Source organism: Martes martes, assembly GCF_963455335.1.
Source record: "Martes martes genome assembly, chromosome: 17".
Lineage (NCBI taxonomy): Eukaryota > Metazoa > Chordata > Mammalia > Carnivora > Mustelidae > Martes > Martes martes.
Genome location: NC_137905.1, coordinates 43741073 through 43758056, shown reverse-complemented (window position 1 = coordinate 43758056; position 16984 = coordinate 43741073). Strand labels below are relative to the sequence as shown.

The following is a 16984-nucleotide window of genomic DNA, read 5'->3' as shown; positions in this document are numbered from 1 at the left end:
TTATTTATTTATTTGACACACAGAGAGAGAGATCACAAGTAGGCAGAGAGGCAGGCAGAGAGAGAGGAGGAAGCAGGCTTCCTGCCAAGCAGAGAGCCTGATGCGGGGCTCGATCCCAGGACTCTGAGATCATGACCTGGGCCAAAGGCAGAGGCTTAACCCGCTGAGCCACCCAGGCACCCCAAGACTGAATTTTTAGAGACAGGCACGCTTACCGACTGAGATCAGGTTGTTATAATTTTCCAAAATCACATTTCTGTACAAATCTCTCCGATCAGAATCCAGGCATTCCCGTTCCTCCTGAGTAAAGTCCATAGACGCATCTTTGAACATCAGTCCCTGAAAAAATAAATCTGTGTTTTAAGGTTATAATAAAAACAAAGGATTTTACATGGGAGGAGAAAAGAAAAAGGTGAACATACGGGTGATAAGTGTTTATAGGAAAGGATAGATAGAACAAACAGGCTGGGTCTGGATGCCTGGATGTCAGTATGATTTAATTTATGTTCTCAAACTTTCCAGTTCCTGAAGATAGATCAAACCACCCATTCACAGTAGGATATTTCCAGTATCCAACCAGGTTTGGGATGTACAAAGACCAGCCAAGTAAAATTTCTCTACTATGTGAAATAGTATAAGCCATCATTTAGTCTAATAACACTTGGTATATAATTGTCAGTAGAGGGTAATTCCCTCCGCTCACTGTTGACCCATTTAGCCCTAACAAAGAAAAAGTGATCACCTCTACAAAAGCATCTTAGAATGAAATTTGATAATAAAAGAAAGAGATGATCCTTTAAAAAATTAAGAGAAAAAAACCAGGTTGTATATAAAGAATCAGGAATCAGAAATGTAATGGACTTCTAATTATCACTGTTAAACTCTAGAAAATGATGTAAAGACATATTTTATTTAGAGGAGAGTTTCCCAGACTTAGCCTTGTTGACATTTGGAGCTGGATAATTCTTTGTCTTGGGTAGGGGCGGTGCTGTCCTATGCACTGTTTGTTGGTTGTCTAGCAACAACCCTGACCTCCACTAGATGCTGGTAGCACTCTCATCCCAACTTTGCCAACCAAAAATATCTGTAGTCATTGCCAAATATCCCTGGAGGGGGTGCAGGTAGGAGCAAAATTGTTCCTGGTTGAGAACCAATTTAAAGTCCAGACAAGCAAAGGCTCAAAAGATTCCCCTCCATGGGCGCCTGGGTGGCTCAGTTGGTTATGTGACTGCCTTCGGCTCAGGTCATGATCCTGGAGTCCCAGGATCGAGTCCCACATTGGGCTCCCAGTTCCATGGGGAGTCTGCTTCTCCCTCTGACCTTCTCCCCTGCTCTCTCTCTCTCTCTCTCAAATAAATAAAATCTTAAAAAAAAAAAAAAAAAGATTCCCCTCCTGTTTCCGATGCATCTTTGCTTGGAAGTAACAGGTTGTGCTCCATAAAAACTATAGAGTAAACCATCAAAGAGATATGTTAGGCATCCGGATGATGGGAAATAAGAGTCACAGGAGAGAGAGAACAGAAGATTCAGTGCTACTGTGAAAGGAAAGTACCAGGATGACAGCTATGTAGCAAGTCTGCAGCACAACCACTGGAGTCAGGAACAGTAAAACAAAGGAAACCAGAAGAAAGTACTGAAGAACTAAATGATGACTGCGACAATATGGAGAATATTATTGATAGCCAAGAGACAGTAAGTTTTACACATTTTGATGGGTTAGCACACAAATGTGGAAAACTGAGCAAATAACTTTAAAAGATAACTAGTTCCAGGAAAACAAACAAACAAACATTATTCTAGAAATAATATCTGTTTAGTATACTACGTGGCTCAGCTCTAATACTTACACAGTAATAACTACATCCATATACTATAGAATTAAGTAAAAATCATTTATAATCCTGGTGAGAGAAATGTGGGGAAAAGCTAATTTTCCACTCCAACACACAAGGAGGCCAAAGAATAATGACTACTACACTTGATTCCTCCACAAATAGTAAAATGAGAATAATTGGAAATACCAGTATAAATATTGAAGGCAGTTAGTTGACTTAATCTTTCTTCTCATTTTGGCATTTGGCACTAATAAGACCTTTAAGGTCTGTCTGTCAGGGCTCCAACAATAAGGTTCTCAAACAACTTAGGCTCCGGTATAATTCAACCCATAACTAGGCATCACTAAACTGTAACAAATGTTCCTGGTTTCTGAGTTCCCAAAATCTGTTGAAAGATTCACAAGGAGGCTGAGGTCCAATGAACGCTGAACAACACCAACCCAACTCCCATTTTGTCTTACTAGACAGTCTGTGGAGATGATCATAATCTTCCAGATGTGAGCTCCCACTCAAGTGCTCTACTTGACCTCATCACATCATAGTCCAGGTAAAATAGGTTCATTTAGCAAAGAATATCCTCCTTTTCCTCCCTGTGCACTTCTGCTCAATCAACATTCCTTACCCCACGTGGAAAAACAACGACTTAGAGAAGAAAAAAAAAAAGTCGTGAACTTGTTGCCATTCGGAGGGGGCATCTAGGCAACACGGCTGAGTAAATGGGATGGAAGGAAATGGTCAGGAGGTCCTGAAAGAGATGCTCCTATCCAGAAAAGAGCGGGATAAAGAAGGCAAATGCTCACTGTGTTTCAGGAAACAGAAAGGAAGCATCACCTCACCTGGGTCTTGGCTTTCAGTCTTGCACCACGTGCAGTCGTCCTCGGGGCTCCCCTTCTGGAAAAGGGCAGAGTCCTGACTCTGCAGGGCTAGCGGAGCAACGTGGGCCTCGATTCCCAGAACAACCCTGTTCAAAGGGCAGTCCTATACTCTGCTTCCCCCTTGTCCATTCTCTCCACTTCACATAGATACACTGACAGGGATGGACAGAGAATGGACAAATTCCGCCCGAGACCAAGGCTCCAGCTGCAGCAGAATGGCCTCCGGGCAGCTGGCCGTGTCTGGAGATGCCGACGTGAATGCCCCCTACCCGGCACCGCCTTGCTTCTGAGCATTTCTCTGTCCCTGCTACAGCTGGGGAGCAGGACTCCTGGAGACTAGATCTACAGCAGAAAAACCTGCCGCAATCAAGATCCTGAGCTGGAGACGCGCCCCAATTCAGGTCCCATATCAAAGAACCGAGGGCACCTCTGTCCTCAAGAAGGCGGTGGCTCCCGGAAGCACAGCTGGTCAGTCTCAGCAGCCCCCACACGTAATCAACCTCCCTATGTTAATGGCGAAGCTTGCTGGTACTCCGCGGCAACAAATGCACAAGCTGACCGGATATACGGCCTCCAGTCGCAAGGTTATGCTTGTGCCCATTCGGACCAGTGAGCCTTTCAGCCCCAAGAAGTCCGGCAGTGCGAAGAAGGGACTGGAGCTCAGCGGAAGCCACAAGCCAAAGTACCAACTAGGCCAAAGATAAAACTCTTTACCAAATTGCATCGGCGCCTGCGCGATTTGGAGGCGTTTGCGAGACCTGAACTACAATCTCCAGAATCCTTTGAGTGCACTCTACCCTTGACAGCACCACCTTGGCTCTAACTGCCTGTGCCAAGGGCCAACTGCCCTCCTTGGTGAACCAGCGCTGTGAGATGGGTCAGTGTTCTCCAGAGTACTGTTGCTAATCAGAAGTTAATGTTATTTAGCGACCACCGCCTGAGAGGCAGAAGGCTGCAAATGCCCTTGGCTCACTCGATCCCATCTGGGGAATCATTACTCTGTTCTACAGATTTGGAAACCAGAGTCAAAAAAGTTTAGTGACAGCCAGAAAGTAGAAACGGATTACAACCCAAGATTGATTTTTTTTAATGATTTAAAATTTTTTGTCCATGGTTGACTAATTTTTGCATATGCTAAATAGAAGATAAATTACATAAGGTGAAAACTGAACACCTTGCAAACTTGTCTCCTGGACACCCAATATTCTCCAAGCAACCAGTGCATTCACCACTCTCCAACCACGACAATAGGTGTGCGGTTGCTTGTTTATATGTGTGTATCTGATAAATATGGTAGATAAATACGGTAGACTTTTAACAAAAATATTAGCTCATTATAAACCACCTAAAATAGTTGTAACTTCATATTAATATATACATACCTTGTTCTTTCAATTTACTATATATTGTCCATTGAAAAGATGTATGATAATTTGTTTAACCAACTTATTACTGGTAATTGACCCTACTCCCCTTTTGCTACTAAACTTAGTGCCATAAATTATATTCTTGTTTCTTGTGGATATGTCTCCGGGCATCCGTTGGAAAAATTTTGGAGAAATGGGTACCTGCACTTTTTTTGATAGGTATTTGTTACTGAGCCCCTTAAGTTAGAGCAATTTAACTGTCCAACAGCAACATGTGTAAATCCCTGTTTACCCAGCCTGTGGCTAAAATATTAGATATCACATTTATTTTTTCAGTCTGATAAGTGAAAACTACATCTTTAAATTACATATATCTTATTGGGAAAGGAGATGAAAATCTTTCCAAAGGAATAAAAATTCCTTTGCAGCTTTTCTTCTATATTTTTTCATACTCACCTGTTTTCTGTTAGATCATTGTTTATATTTTCTCTTAATGATTTGTAGTATCTATTTTTGTTATTAAGTAATATAGACAGTTTTCTTTTTTAATTAACATATAATGTATTATTAGCCCCAGGGGTTCAGGTAGACAGTTTTCTGTTTAAAAATGTTCTCAGCTTGGGATTTATATTTTTTCAATGGTGTTTCAAATATCTTGCCAGGCCAAAGTAGATAAATATATTTTACTACAATAGCTTCATGGTTTTGAGTTAATTTCACATTATTATTTTCTCCCATGGTTTTATCTAGGATTTTTTTGTTTCAATTCTTTTTTTAAAAGATTTTATTTATTTGACAGAGAGAGAGAGATCACAAGCAGGCAGAGCAGCAGGCAGAGAGAGAGAGAGAGGGAAGCAGGCTCCCTGCCGAACAGAGAGCCCGATATGGGGCTCAATCCCAGGACCCTGAGATCATGACCTGAGCCGAAGGCAGAGCCTCAACCCACCGAGTCACTCAGGTGCCCCTTGGTTTCAACTTTTTTTTTTAAAGATTTTATTTATTTATTTGACAGACAGAGATCACAAGTAGGCAGAGAGGCAGGCAGAGAGAGAGGAGAAAGCAGGCTCTCCACGGAGCAGAGAGCCCGATGCGGGGCTCGATTCCAGGACCCTGGGATCGAACCTGAGCAGAAGACAGAGGCTTTAACCCACAGAGCCACCCAGGCGCCCCGGTTTCAATTCTTAATCTACATCTTTGATCCATCTGCATTTTAGTTTGCTTTGAGCTGTGCATTAGGGATCCAATTTTTTTCTCTCTCTCCCATGTGGCTACCCAATTAAATAAGGCCATTAATTGTATAATCTATGTTTTACAGACATGTCCATATTTTACACATGTCCTATAAATTGGCACATTGTCTAATACAACCACAATAAATGTACTTGGGAAATTTAGCAGTTGATCACACAATATTATAATCTAATATATGGTACATATCCAAATTTCTCCCAATTATCCCAACAATTTTTTTAAGTTTCACTTATTTTAAGTGATCACTACACCCAGTGTGGGGCTCAAACTCACAACCCCAAGATCAAGAGTCACATACTGTTTCAACTGGGCCAGTCAGGTGCCCCCCAACAATGATTTTAAAGTTTCTTTTAAAATCCGAGATACAGGGGTACCTGGGTGGCTCAGTGGGTTAAAGCCTCTGCCTTCGGCTCAGGTCATGATCCCAGGTCCTGGGATTGAGCCCCACATCTAGCTCTTTGCTCGGCCAGGAGCCTGCTTCCCTCTCTCTCTCTATCTGTTTCTCTGCCTACTTGTGATCTCTGTCTGTCAAATAAATAAAATAAAATATTTTAAAAAATAAAATAAAATAAAATAAAATCCAAGATACAAAGGTCATGCATTGCATTGAGTTGGCATATCTCATTAGTCTGCTTAGATCTAGAACAGTTTACAGCTCTCTTGTACGTCAAAACTTCCTATTTTTGGTATCCCGACTGCTTTTCTCCCCCAGAATGTTCTTCTACACATTAAAGAAAATTATTTCCTCTTGTTGAACTTCAGGCTAAATATTTTTGACAAGAACACTCCATGGGTGATATTGTGCCCTTCCCAATGTACATTATCAGAGGCCACTTGATGTCACTTTTTCCCATTCCTGATGTTAATTTATTTCCTTAAGGTTGTAGTCAACAGTCTTACCAATTTAAAACTATACCTTCTCTTTTTAAGTAAACTACGGAACTTTCAGATTGTTTGAATATGGATACAAATTTGTCCTATCTTTGCCATATGGCTACTAAAAACATTTGTTGAAAAACCTATACATAACATATACATATACATATACATACACATATACATTACATATACTTATACATATAATACATCTCAAGATTCAAAGGGTATTAAATGATCCAAAATGCCTTCATTATCATATACTATCTTTCCTACATGCTTGGCTCTATAGCTGGACTTTGAGTAGTTCTAGTGTTCTATTATATTTTTGCTAGAGCTACACTCCTAATTATTATGTGGTTATAATACATCTTAATAACTGATGGTCCTAATTATCCAATTCTTCTCCTCCTTCTTCAGAATTGTACTGGTTATTCTGATTTATTTTTCCATATAGACTTTAGAATTAGCCCATATGTCTAAAAAAATTCCTGGGTATTTTTAATTGAGATTACATCACATTTATAATCTAAGGAATTGTGATTTCTTAATGATGTCAGTACTACAATTCCAGATGTTATATCCTTTTATTTTTTCATTTTCTGATTGCTTTGGAAAATTTTTATTTATTTTCCATAATGATTATAGACATTTCTATTTAATTTTTTTCTTCATAGCTCATTTTTTTGTGACTACCACAAAAGCATGTTTTTTCCCCTATGGGATCTTGTATTTTTGAAGAATATTTGTACATGAGGATGCCTGGGTGGCTCAGTCAGTTAATCATCTGCCTTTGGCTCAGGTCAGTATCCCAGAATTCTGGGATTGAGTCCTGCATCAGGCTCCCTGCTCAGTGGGGAGTCTGCTCCTTCCTCTACCCCTCCACTACTCCCCACTCCCTGCTCATTCTCTCTCTCTCTCTCTCAAAAATAAATAAAATCTGTTTTAAAAAATTTTAGAAAAGAACATTTGTACATGGGTTCGTTGACTTCTCTATGTTAATATTCTACCAAGGCAACTTCAAATTGGTCTCTCATCATAGTTTAATGTGCAAAAGGGTGATAAAATACAACTTTTTTTCTCCTGGATCTAGATGAAGTCACAAAGTACCTGGTGCCAACTCTCCCTGTCTGTGGATATCACTGTAGGGTATGCAGCAGAGCCAATGAACACCAAGTTTCCTCCTATAATTCAATAACTGAAAGATAATTTATGCCACGGGACTGTGTGGTATAATTTCTTACAATGACAAAAATGTTCTATAATATGCTGCCCAACACAATGGCCACTGGCTGCATGCAACTGTTGAGCACTTGAAATGTGCCTAATGAGAGAGAAAATGAATTTTAAATTTTATTTACTTTAAATCTAAATTTAACTAACTACATGTATCTACCGGTTAATGCTTTGGACACTAAAGAGTAAAGATGCCAAAGATGATGAAAAGTGGGATTGTTTCTTAGATAATTACTTAAAAGTGTGAGGCAGCTAGTTAGACTTAAGAAAGGAGGGATAAAGAAGATGCTGGCCAACCCCAAGAGTTAACAGCCGCGCCTTCAGAGCCACCTCCAAGTTGCCTAGCCACAGAGCTGGCTCAAAAGCCACAAGGGGACATCCAAGAACTGAGCATGCACACAAAAGGTGCCACTTTAGGTTAAGTAACATTAAGGTCACAGCAAAAGCTCACTAGAAACTCATAAATATACATTTGTAAATAAATACAAGTATAAGTAAAAACAATTATGACAGAATGCATCATGGGTAGGCACATGCACAGAGGCCAAAATGTTCTATAACCACCATCAATGAAAATTGTCAATCAAAGCCAAATTTACCTTTGCAGAAAACAGGCTTAAAAGGATGCAGCTAGAGCTTCTGGAGGTCATTGCCACTCTCACTCCGGCTAGCCTGCTTTCTCTCTTGAGTGTACTATACTTACCTACTCAATAGACTGTATCTCCCCCTTCTGGTCTCAGGTTTCCCAATACTTTGGTGCATCTCGGACAAGAACCGAGGGACCTGGTAACAAAAGTTGTTGTTTTGTGTGGTGTGTTCCTACCTTCACGAATGAAAAGATGGTTGCTTTCCTCTTGCCTCAAAAACAAGCAATGAGGCCACTGAAGCAGTTAGTATCTTATCTCTGTACATCAACCCTAACACCTCCATACATTGCTTCTAATGAATAAAATGTGGCAAAAAGGACGGTATATCATCTCCCTAATTATGTTAAGTTATATGGCAAAGGTGAAGGATTTGGGAAGATATAATCAAGGTCCCTAAACAGTTTAAGTGAATCAAAAAGGAGATTATCCTGAATGGGAAGGATCTGAGAGATGTAGCTTTTAAAACATCTATAGGTCAGAGAGAGAAAAATATCTTCTGCTGCCATTGAAGAAGCAAGCCACCATTGTACAGCTTCAAGAAAATTAATTCTGCCAACAAACATGTGAACTTGGAGGATGACCCCGTGCATTCAGTGAGACACTATCCCCAGCTGACACCTCAACTGCCACCTTGTAAGACCCTGAGCAGAGGACCCAGCTAAGCCATGCCCTCATATGTGCCCATTAAAACTTCGAGATAATAATCGTGTGTTGATTTAAGCTGCCAAAATCATGGCAATTTGTCATGCAGCAATAGAAAAGTAGTAAGTTCTATCATTGGCCTTAGTTCCTAGTAGAAGCTGTTGATTTTAGTTCACAGTTGTTCCAAACTTCTCAGAACCACCTGTATCATACCTCCTCAGAGACACCAGCACTAACCAACCTAAACCCCATTCTTAAGGCAGTTTGAGTCCCAGATAAATGGAAACTTCCTCTTTATCCCTGTAGCACCAGTACGAGATTTCAAGTATTAATTGTTGCAATACATAACTGGATTTATTTTTTTATTTTGTTATATGTCTGGATTTAGAGTTATAAGTTCTATGAGTAATTTTGTCCACCTCCCACAGGTCTTCCTGTGTAGGATTCTCAGCAAACTTTATGTTCAAAGAAATCACAATTTGTTCATATTTCATCCTTTGCAAAATGTTAGTTTAAACATGCATTGAATCAAGAGTCAGATGTTCCTATAATCCAGTACTATTTTTTAATCAGCCAGACAATATGGGCAATAACATTTTCAATAATGTTTCATGCTGACATAAATGTTAGGATTTGACATATAAGGTTAGATATGAATAAAGGTATTACTCACTATATTTTTATGTTTTTTTTCTTCATGACCAAGAAGGAATGAATGACGATGACTTTGATATATTCACTGGAAGTTTAGCATTTTTCTCTAATATTAAATTTCTGATATTAAACCAAGTATACCAAATATAACCATATAACCAATATAACCATAGTTAAAAGCCTTTCCATAAATAATAAAATAGCCAAAGGAAAAAATAATCTTAACAATGGATTATATTTACTGAGTATGTTAAAGTTTCAATTATAAGCATTTGTGTAAATTAACTCATTTGGTCCTTAAAAAACCCAAGTATGCTAGTGAATATAGTCATTCTCATTTCACATAAAATATAATAATATATAGGAATATGTTTTTAATAGAAATACATTGCAATGGAAATGAATAATTTTTTAGAAGATTTAATGTCCCCACATTATATTTGGGCAAAATCATTAGGAAAAACTGCACAGAATGGAAGAGAGAAAAATGGCATAGCATAGTATGATCAAAGGGAAGCCAGTTTAATCTGTCGTGTTTAAAAAGTGTACATGGTAAAAGGTATGTATGGATTATTTCAAAAACAATGAAAAAAAGACAAACTAATATATATGCCAAGTAGGATGCTAAAAATGACATTCCTTATAAATACCAAAAGTGGAGTCAGTCATAGTATTTGACCATAGATGCTTGGTAAAAATAATGCTACAGTCATATATATTAACACTATTAATATACTTAATCACATGGAATGTCCTATATGACATATCTTGTCATTAAAAGGCAATTTATGAGGCAATTTGAATAATGTATTACACTTTAATAAATTTATAAGAGGATTTGTTCCAACAATTTGACAATAGTTATAGCCCCTTTGGGGGATGAAAGTTAACTCTATTGGATTTTTGTAGAATTTAAAAATTTAGAGAAAATTATTATAATAAAATATCATATTTATGAAATAAAAATATTAATTTATACACAGAAATCATTCTTTCACTTTATCAATATTAAAATATATGTCTTAAAGTAATAATATTTTATTTTTTAAAAGATTTTATTTTTAAGTAATCTCTTCACTCAAAATAGGGCTCAAACTCACAACCCTGAGATCAAGAGCTGCATGCTCGTCTGACTGAGCCAGTCAGGAACCACTTAAAATAACAATATTTTAAATAAAGTGGTACAGATACACAAGATGTGCTGGTAAAAGTTTATTATAAAAAGATTAATTGAGGAGTTTCCAAATTGGATGTTGGGGTATAAAAAGATTCATTAAGTCCAATTTTATAATGCTAAAAATATAAAATGTCACAAAACTGTGCACAAATAGCATCAGGAAATAGTTACTGAGCAAGTTGTGCTGTGTTAAGAATTTTGGTGATATCCAAGATCTATAGACTCTTCAAATTCACACCCAAAAACCAGATAATCATGACAAAAATTGGGCAGAAGACATGAACAGACACTTCTACAAAGAAGACATACAAATGGCTAATTGACACATGAAAAAATGTTCATCATCATTCACCATCAGGGAAATTTAAATCAAAAACCACATTGAGATGCCACCTTACACAAGTTAGAATGGCCAAAATTAACAGGACAGGAAACAACAAGTGTTGGAGAGGATGTGGAGAAAGTGGAACCCTCTTACACTGTCAGCGGGAATGCAAGTTGGTGCAACCACTTTGGAAAACAGTGTGGTGATTCCTCAAAAATTTAAAAATAGAGCTACCCTATGACACTGCAATTGCACTACTGGTATTTACTCCAAAGATACAGATGTAGTGAAAAGAAGGGCCATCTGTACCCCAATGTTCATAGCAGCAATGCCCACAATCGCCAAACTGTGGAAAGAGCCAAGATGCCCTTCAACAGATGAATGGATAAAGAAGATATGGTCCATACATACAATGGAATATTATGCCTCCTTCAGAAAGGATGAATACCCAACTTTTGTGCCAACATGGATGGGACTGGAAGAGATTATGCTGACTGAAATAAGTCAAGCAGAGAAAGTCAATGATCATATGGTTTCATTTACTTCTGGAGCATAAGGAATAACATGGAGGACATTAGGAGGAAGAAAGGAAAAGTGAATTGGGGTAAATTGGAGGGGTAGATGAACCATGAGAGACTGTGGACTCTGATGGTTTTGGAAGGTTTTGGAAGGGAGGAGGGTGGGAGAATGGGTGAACCTGGTGGTGGGTATTAAGGACGGCATGGAGCACTGGGTGTGGTACATAAACAATTAATGTTGGAACACTGAAAAAATAAAATAAATAAATAAACAAAATAGTAAAAAAAAAGAATTTTGGTGAGAACAAAATAAATTCAAAATTTAATGTACAACTTATGATAAAACAGTGTTTTAGCCATACATAAACCAAGCTACTTATAGCCATATAAAAAATAAAGTGGATTTAAAGTATTTTAAAATATGAAAAATGCAACAAAAGATTTTTCACTTTTCTCCAGTCATGATAAGAAGTTTTTAAAATTTAGAAAGGAATGAGCCATTGGTAGAGGCCTTCCAATATTCATTTTATTCTTATGGTAGTTAAACTGTGAAACACATAAGGCATTCTCCATTTATTATATTTCTATATTTTCTTACCAATAAATTCTTAGGATTTCTTCTATCACATTTCTGTGGTTTCTTTTTCATTTCATGTTACCTGAAAGATATGCCTAAATGTCTTACAAAGCTTTCTTTCATACTATTTCTTACCATTATGAACTTTTTGGTGGCGATTAAGATTTGAGCCTCTTGCAAAAGCCTTCCCACATTCCTTACACTCATAGGGTTTCTCACCAGTATGAATTCTTTGATGCAGAATAAGGTCTGAAGAACGAAGAAAGGCTTTCCCACATTTGTTACAAGTGTATGGTTTATCACCAGTATGAATTCGCTGATGCCGGGTCAGGTATGTTGCACAAGTGAAAACTCTCCCACATTCATTACATTCCCAGGCTTTTTCACCAGTGTGAATTTTCTGATGCTTTATAAGTATTGAATCTCTACTCAAGATCTTTCCACATTCCTTACATTCATACAATTTCTCATCAGCATGAATTAACTTGTGTCGAGAAAGTTCTGATGAACGACGAAAGGCCCTTCCACATTCCTTACACTCATAGGGTTTCTCACCAGTATGAATTCTCTGATGTTGAGTAAGGTCTGAAGACTGACGAAAGGCCTTCCCACATTCCTTACATAAATAGGGTTTCTCACCTGAGTGAATTCTCTGATGTGCTGTAAGTATTGAGCCAGTACTAAAGGCTCTTCCACATTCCTTACATTTGTACGGTTTCTCACCAGTATGAATTCTCTGATGACGAATAAAGGCTGAAACATTACTAAATGCCCTAACACAATACTTACATTTATAAGGTTTCTCACCAGTATGAATTCTTTGATGTTGAGTAAGGTATGAAGAATGACGAAAGGCTTTTCCACATTCTTTACATTCATTGGGTTTCTCACCTGTGTGAATCCTTTGATGTACTCTAAATATTGAACTAGTACTAAAAGCCTTTCCACATTCATTACACTCATAGGGTTTTTCACCAGTATGAATCCTCTGATGACGAATAAGGGCTGTACCATTACTAAATTCTCTAACACATTCCTTACACTTAAAGGGTTTCTCACATGTATGAATGCTATGACATAGAAAAAACTGTGAGGCACTAGTAAAAACTTTCCCACTTTCCTTAAATTCATTAGATTTCTCTGTAGTAAAAATTATCTGATGTTGCATAAATTCTGAGTCACTATTCAAAGACTCCCTACATTCCTCATATTCATAGGGTTTCATGCCAATATGCACTGAATGATATGAACTAAGTTTTGAAGTTCTATTAAGGGCCTTCCCATATTCCTTATAGTCATATAATTCCTTGACAGTATGACCTTCTTGATGTGTAGTAAGTTTTGAGTCCTGTCCATAGGCATTTTTATATTTTTGGCATTCATAAGATTTCTCTTTGGTATTAAATGTTTGATGTTGAGGGAGAGATGTATGCTGAATGAAAGGGGACATGTCTTCAGAGGCACATGAGACTTGGCTAAAATGTCTTTCCTGAGATCCCTGTTTAAGTCCATGCTTTGTATATCCTTCCATTATAACCCATTGGGATGAATCTATTTTATAGTCATTCTTTTTCAGAGATAATTTCTTGTTCTCACACCTAGATTTATATTCTGAAAGAAAGCACAAATAAAATAATTCACTTTTGGGGGGAGGAAGAAGACACAAAACTTATAAAAGACAGAATTATATTGACATTAATGTTTATAATGTAAATAGGATTTATAGTTCTTATATGGTGGTGCAATTTGAGAGATAAAGTATAGAAATTGAAAAGTGAAATAGGAAGTCATGGGGGGAAGGGATCAGAAAAAGATGAAGTCAATGATTCTTAAATTTTGGAATAAATTCAAAGTATACTTTGGCAAAACCCCAAAAGTCTGATAATTTAGTCTGTTAGAAGGCTATTTAGGTAAGTAACCTCTCTTATACATTCAGGGTAGTGAATAAAAATGGTACAACTACCATACAGGGATATTTGCCAGTTTCTAGCAAAATTAGGTAAGCATTTATTCCTTGAGCAAGCAATTCCAATTCTAGGAACCCAAACATATACTTTTGGGAAAGAATCTGAAGAGGTTTATGCAGAAGGTTATCCACTACAGAACTATTTGTAAGAGCAAATGACTATAATGAATCCAAATAGCCACCAACTTAATACTACTTGAACTCGGTATAATACATGCACAGAGTAGAGTTCTAAGTAACTATATAAAGAAATGAGAAGTATCTGTATATTCCTATTGAATGTACTTCATGATTTTTTCTTTTCTCTTTTTTTAAAAAAGATTTTATTTATTCATTTGACAGACAGAGATCACAAGTAGGCAGAGAGTCAGGCAGAGAGAGAGGAAGGGAAGCAGGCTCCCTGCCGAGCAGAGAGCCCGATGCAGGGCTCGATGTGGGGCTCGATCCCAGGGCCCTGAGATCATGACCTGAGACAAAGGCAGAGGCTTTAACCCATTTGAGCCACCCAGGTGCCCCAATCTTCATGATTTTTGAAGTAGAAGAACAAGGTGGAGTAAACTGTATAGTATATGCTGCTACCATTTATATAAGGAGATATATGAAGATATAGGTGCTCACCTTAAACAAAACAAAGAAAGGATAAATCATGAAGTTTATGAAAGGTACACTTTATTGGAAGGAATGAAAACAATGGGGATGGGTAAATTCAAATATACCACAAAAATGTAGGGGAAATTGGTATTAGGTGAGGAATATAAGAATTCTCTATATTATTTTTACAACTTTTTTTGAATATATAAAATGGTTCCAAAAAATTTTAAAGAAGAAAAAAAGGTTATGCCAATAAAAACCATGAAAAAAGATGAACAACACATAGTAGTGCTGTTTCTATTGAACACTTCCTGAAAGGTGCAGCCACAGTGATAAGACTAGACACGAGCATTATGTTACAAGCACAGGAAAGCAAGAAACACAACTGAAAATATTTACAAATTTTGTGACTGTCTGCATGGAAACTCTACTAATTATTGGAATTGTTAATTCCAATAATTAATTAGTTATGCCCAAAATCAATATATAACACCAAGAAAGATGTCAATTTTATACATTTAAAAAATTTTTGCCAATGTATCTATATGGAATGATTTCCAAAACAACCTGTTCGCAATTATTAAAAGAAAACCAGGACAGGTGCCTGGGTTGCTCAGTTGAGTGTCCAACTCTTGATTTTAGCTTAGGTCATGAAATGGAGCTGGCCTCAGGCTCCAAGTTGATTGGAGCCTGCTTAAGATTTTCTCTCTCCCTCTGCCCTTCCCCCAACTTGTATAATATCTCATGTAAAAGAGGGAAGGAGAATTGGGAATATAAATATGAACATGCTCTATTTCTGAAAAAATAAAGGCTGAAAGGATTAATCAGACTACCCCAAACCCCCTCTTTCCAAAAAGTTACCTAGAGAGAGAGTGGCAATGAATGAAGCAGATAGGATTGCAAACCTAACTTTAAAAAAAAAAAATACACACACACACACACACACACACACACACACACACATACATGTAAATAAATAATAATCTTTAATCTTTAAATATATATGTTTTATATATATTTAAAGATTTTATTTATTTATTTGACAGACAGAGATGGCAAGTAGGCAGAGAAGCAGGCAGAGAGATAGGAAGAAGCAGGCTCCCTGCTGAGCAGAGAGCCCAATGCGGGGCTCAATCCCAGGACCCTGGGATCATGACCTGAGTCGAAGGCAGAGGCTTTAACCCACAGAGCCACCCAGGTGGTCCTCTAAGTATATCTTTATATTGACTTTTAAAGCATATAAGTGCTTTATATATTCCAATTATAAACTAAAACTAATCTAAACTTAACAGTTAAGATAAATGGTATATTAAGTTGAAAATGCACAAAAAAAGAATTAATCTAGCCACTTTATGAACTGTAGTCTGACTGGAAATCCTTGGTGTAACATATTCTAAGGGAAAAAGGAAAAGGAAAGGAAAAGAAAACTGTAATAATTATTGAACATGATTTCAGGTAGGTTTTTCAGTCAGTAGTTGTGCTGGTATTCTGATTTTGAAACTATTCCCTGGTTTTAGAAAGGAAGACTTGAATAAATATACTCATGTTGTGGGAAATAGGGTTTTCCACTGTTCAAGAAAAAGTTACAAAACAAATATAGAAAAGTGAGACAGAATCTTGTCTTTTGGACTTCAATTAGAGTTATTAGTATGATCCAGTTATAAAATGTTTTTCTAAGATTTTATTTATTTATTTATTTATTTGTCAGAGAGAAAGAGAGGGAGAGAACACAAGCAGGCAGAGTGGCAGGCAGAGGCGGAGAGAGAAGCAGGCTCCCTGCTGAGCCCGGAGCCCTATGCAGAACTCGATCCCAGGATGCTGGGGTCATGACCTGAGCCGAAGGCAGAGGCTTAATCAACTGAGCCACCCAGGCATCCCTAAAATATACATTCTCTGTCTCTTTCTACTTAATGGATATAAAAGCAATGCCAATCCAGTAGTAATGAATGCATTGGACACTGATATTGGTCAATGAACACCATTTCCTAATAAAAGAAACTAAGGCTTCTTAATGAGTTGGCTTATTCCAAGTTGGGGGAAAGAAAAATACAAGATGAGATTGGAACATATTTTTGTGCTAGAAAACAAGAAGGTCTTTAAACACTCATGCATACATGAAAAAGGATGCGGAAGCTGCTGAAAGGGGCTTTCAGTAGCCAACTATGAATGACAGTTTAATCATCAAAAAGAAGAACAATTACAATGGGTTATAAGATATTGATTTTTTTAAAGATTTTATTTATTTATTTGACAGTGATCACAAGCAGGCAGAGAGGCAGGCAGAGAGAGAGGGGGGAAGCAGTCTCCCCGCTGAGCAGAGAGCCCGATGCGGGGCTCGATCCCAGGACCCTGGGATCATGACCTGAGCCGAAGGCAGAGGCTTTAACCCACTGAGCCACCCAGGCGCACCAAGATATTGATTTTTAAAAGAATCAATGCAAAGAAAA

The 16984-nt window shown here is 37.6% G+C and overlaps 1 protein-coding gene across 1 annotated transcript in view; it reads right to left on the bottom strand.

Annotated features, from left to right (window-relative positions):
* Nucleotides 1-11713: 11713 nt before the first annotated feature.
* LOC308358053 (uncharacterized protein) overlaps nucleotides 11714-16984 on the bottom strand; it is a 59059-nt gene continuing 53788 nt past the window's right edge. The window contains exon 5 of the mRNA XM_080828052.1: nucleotides 11714-13591. Within this exon, the coding sequence (XP_080684178.1) occupies nucleotides 12105-13591 (1487 nt within the window). The 3' untranslated portion in view covers nucleotides 11714-12104. The remainder of the gene's footprint in view (nucleotides 13592-16984) is intronic.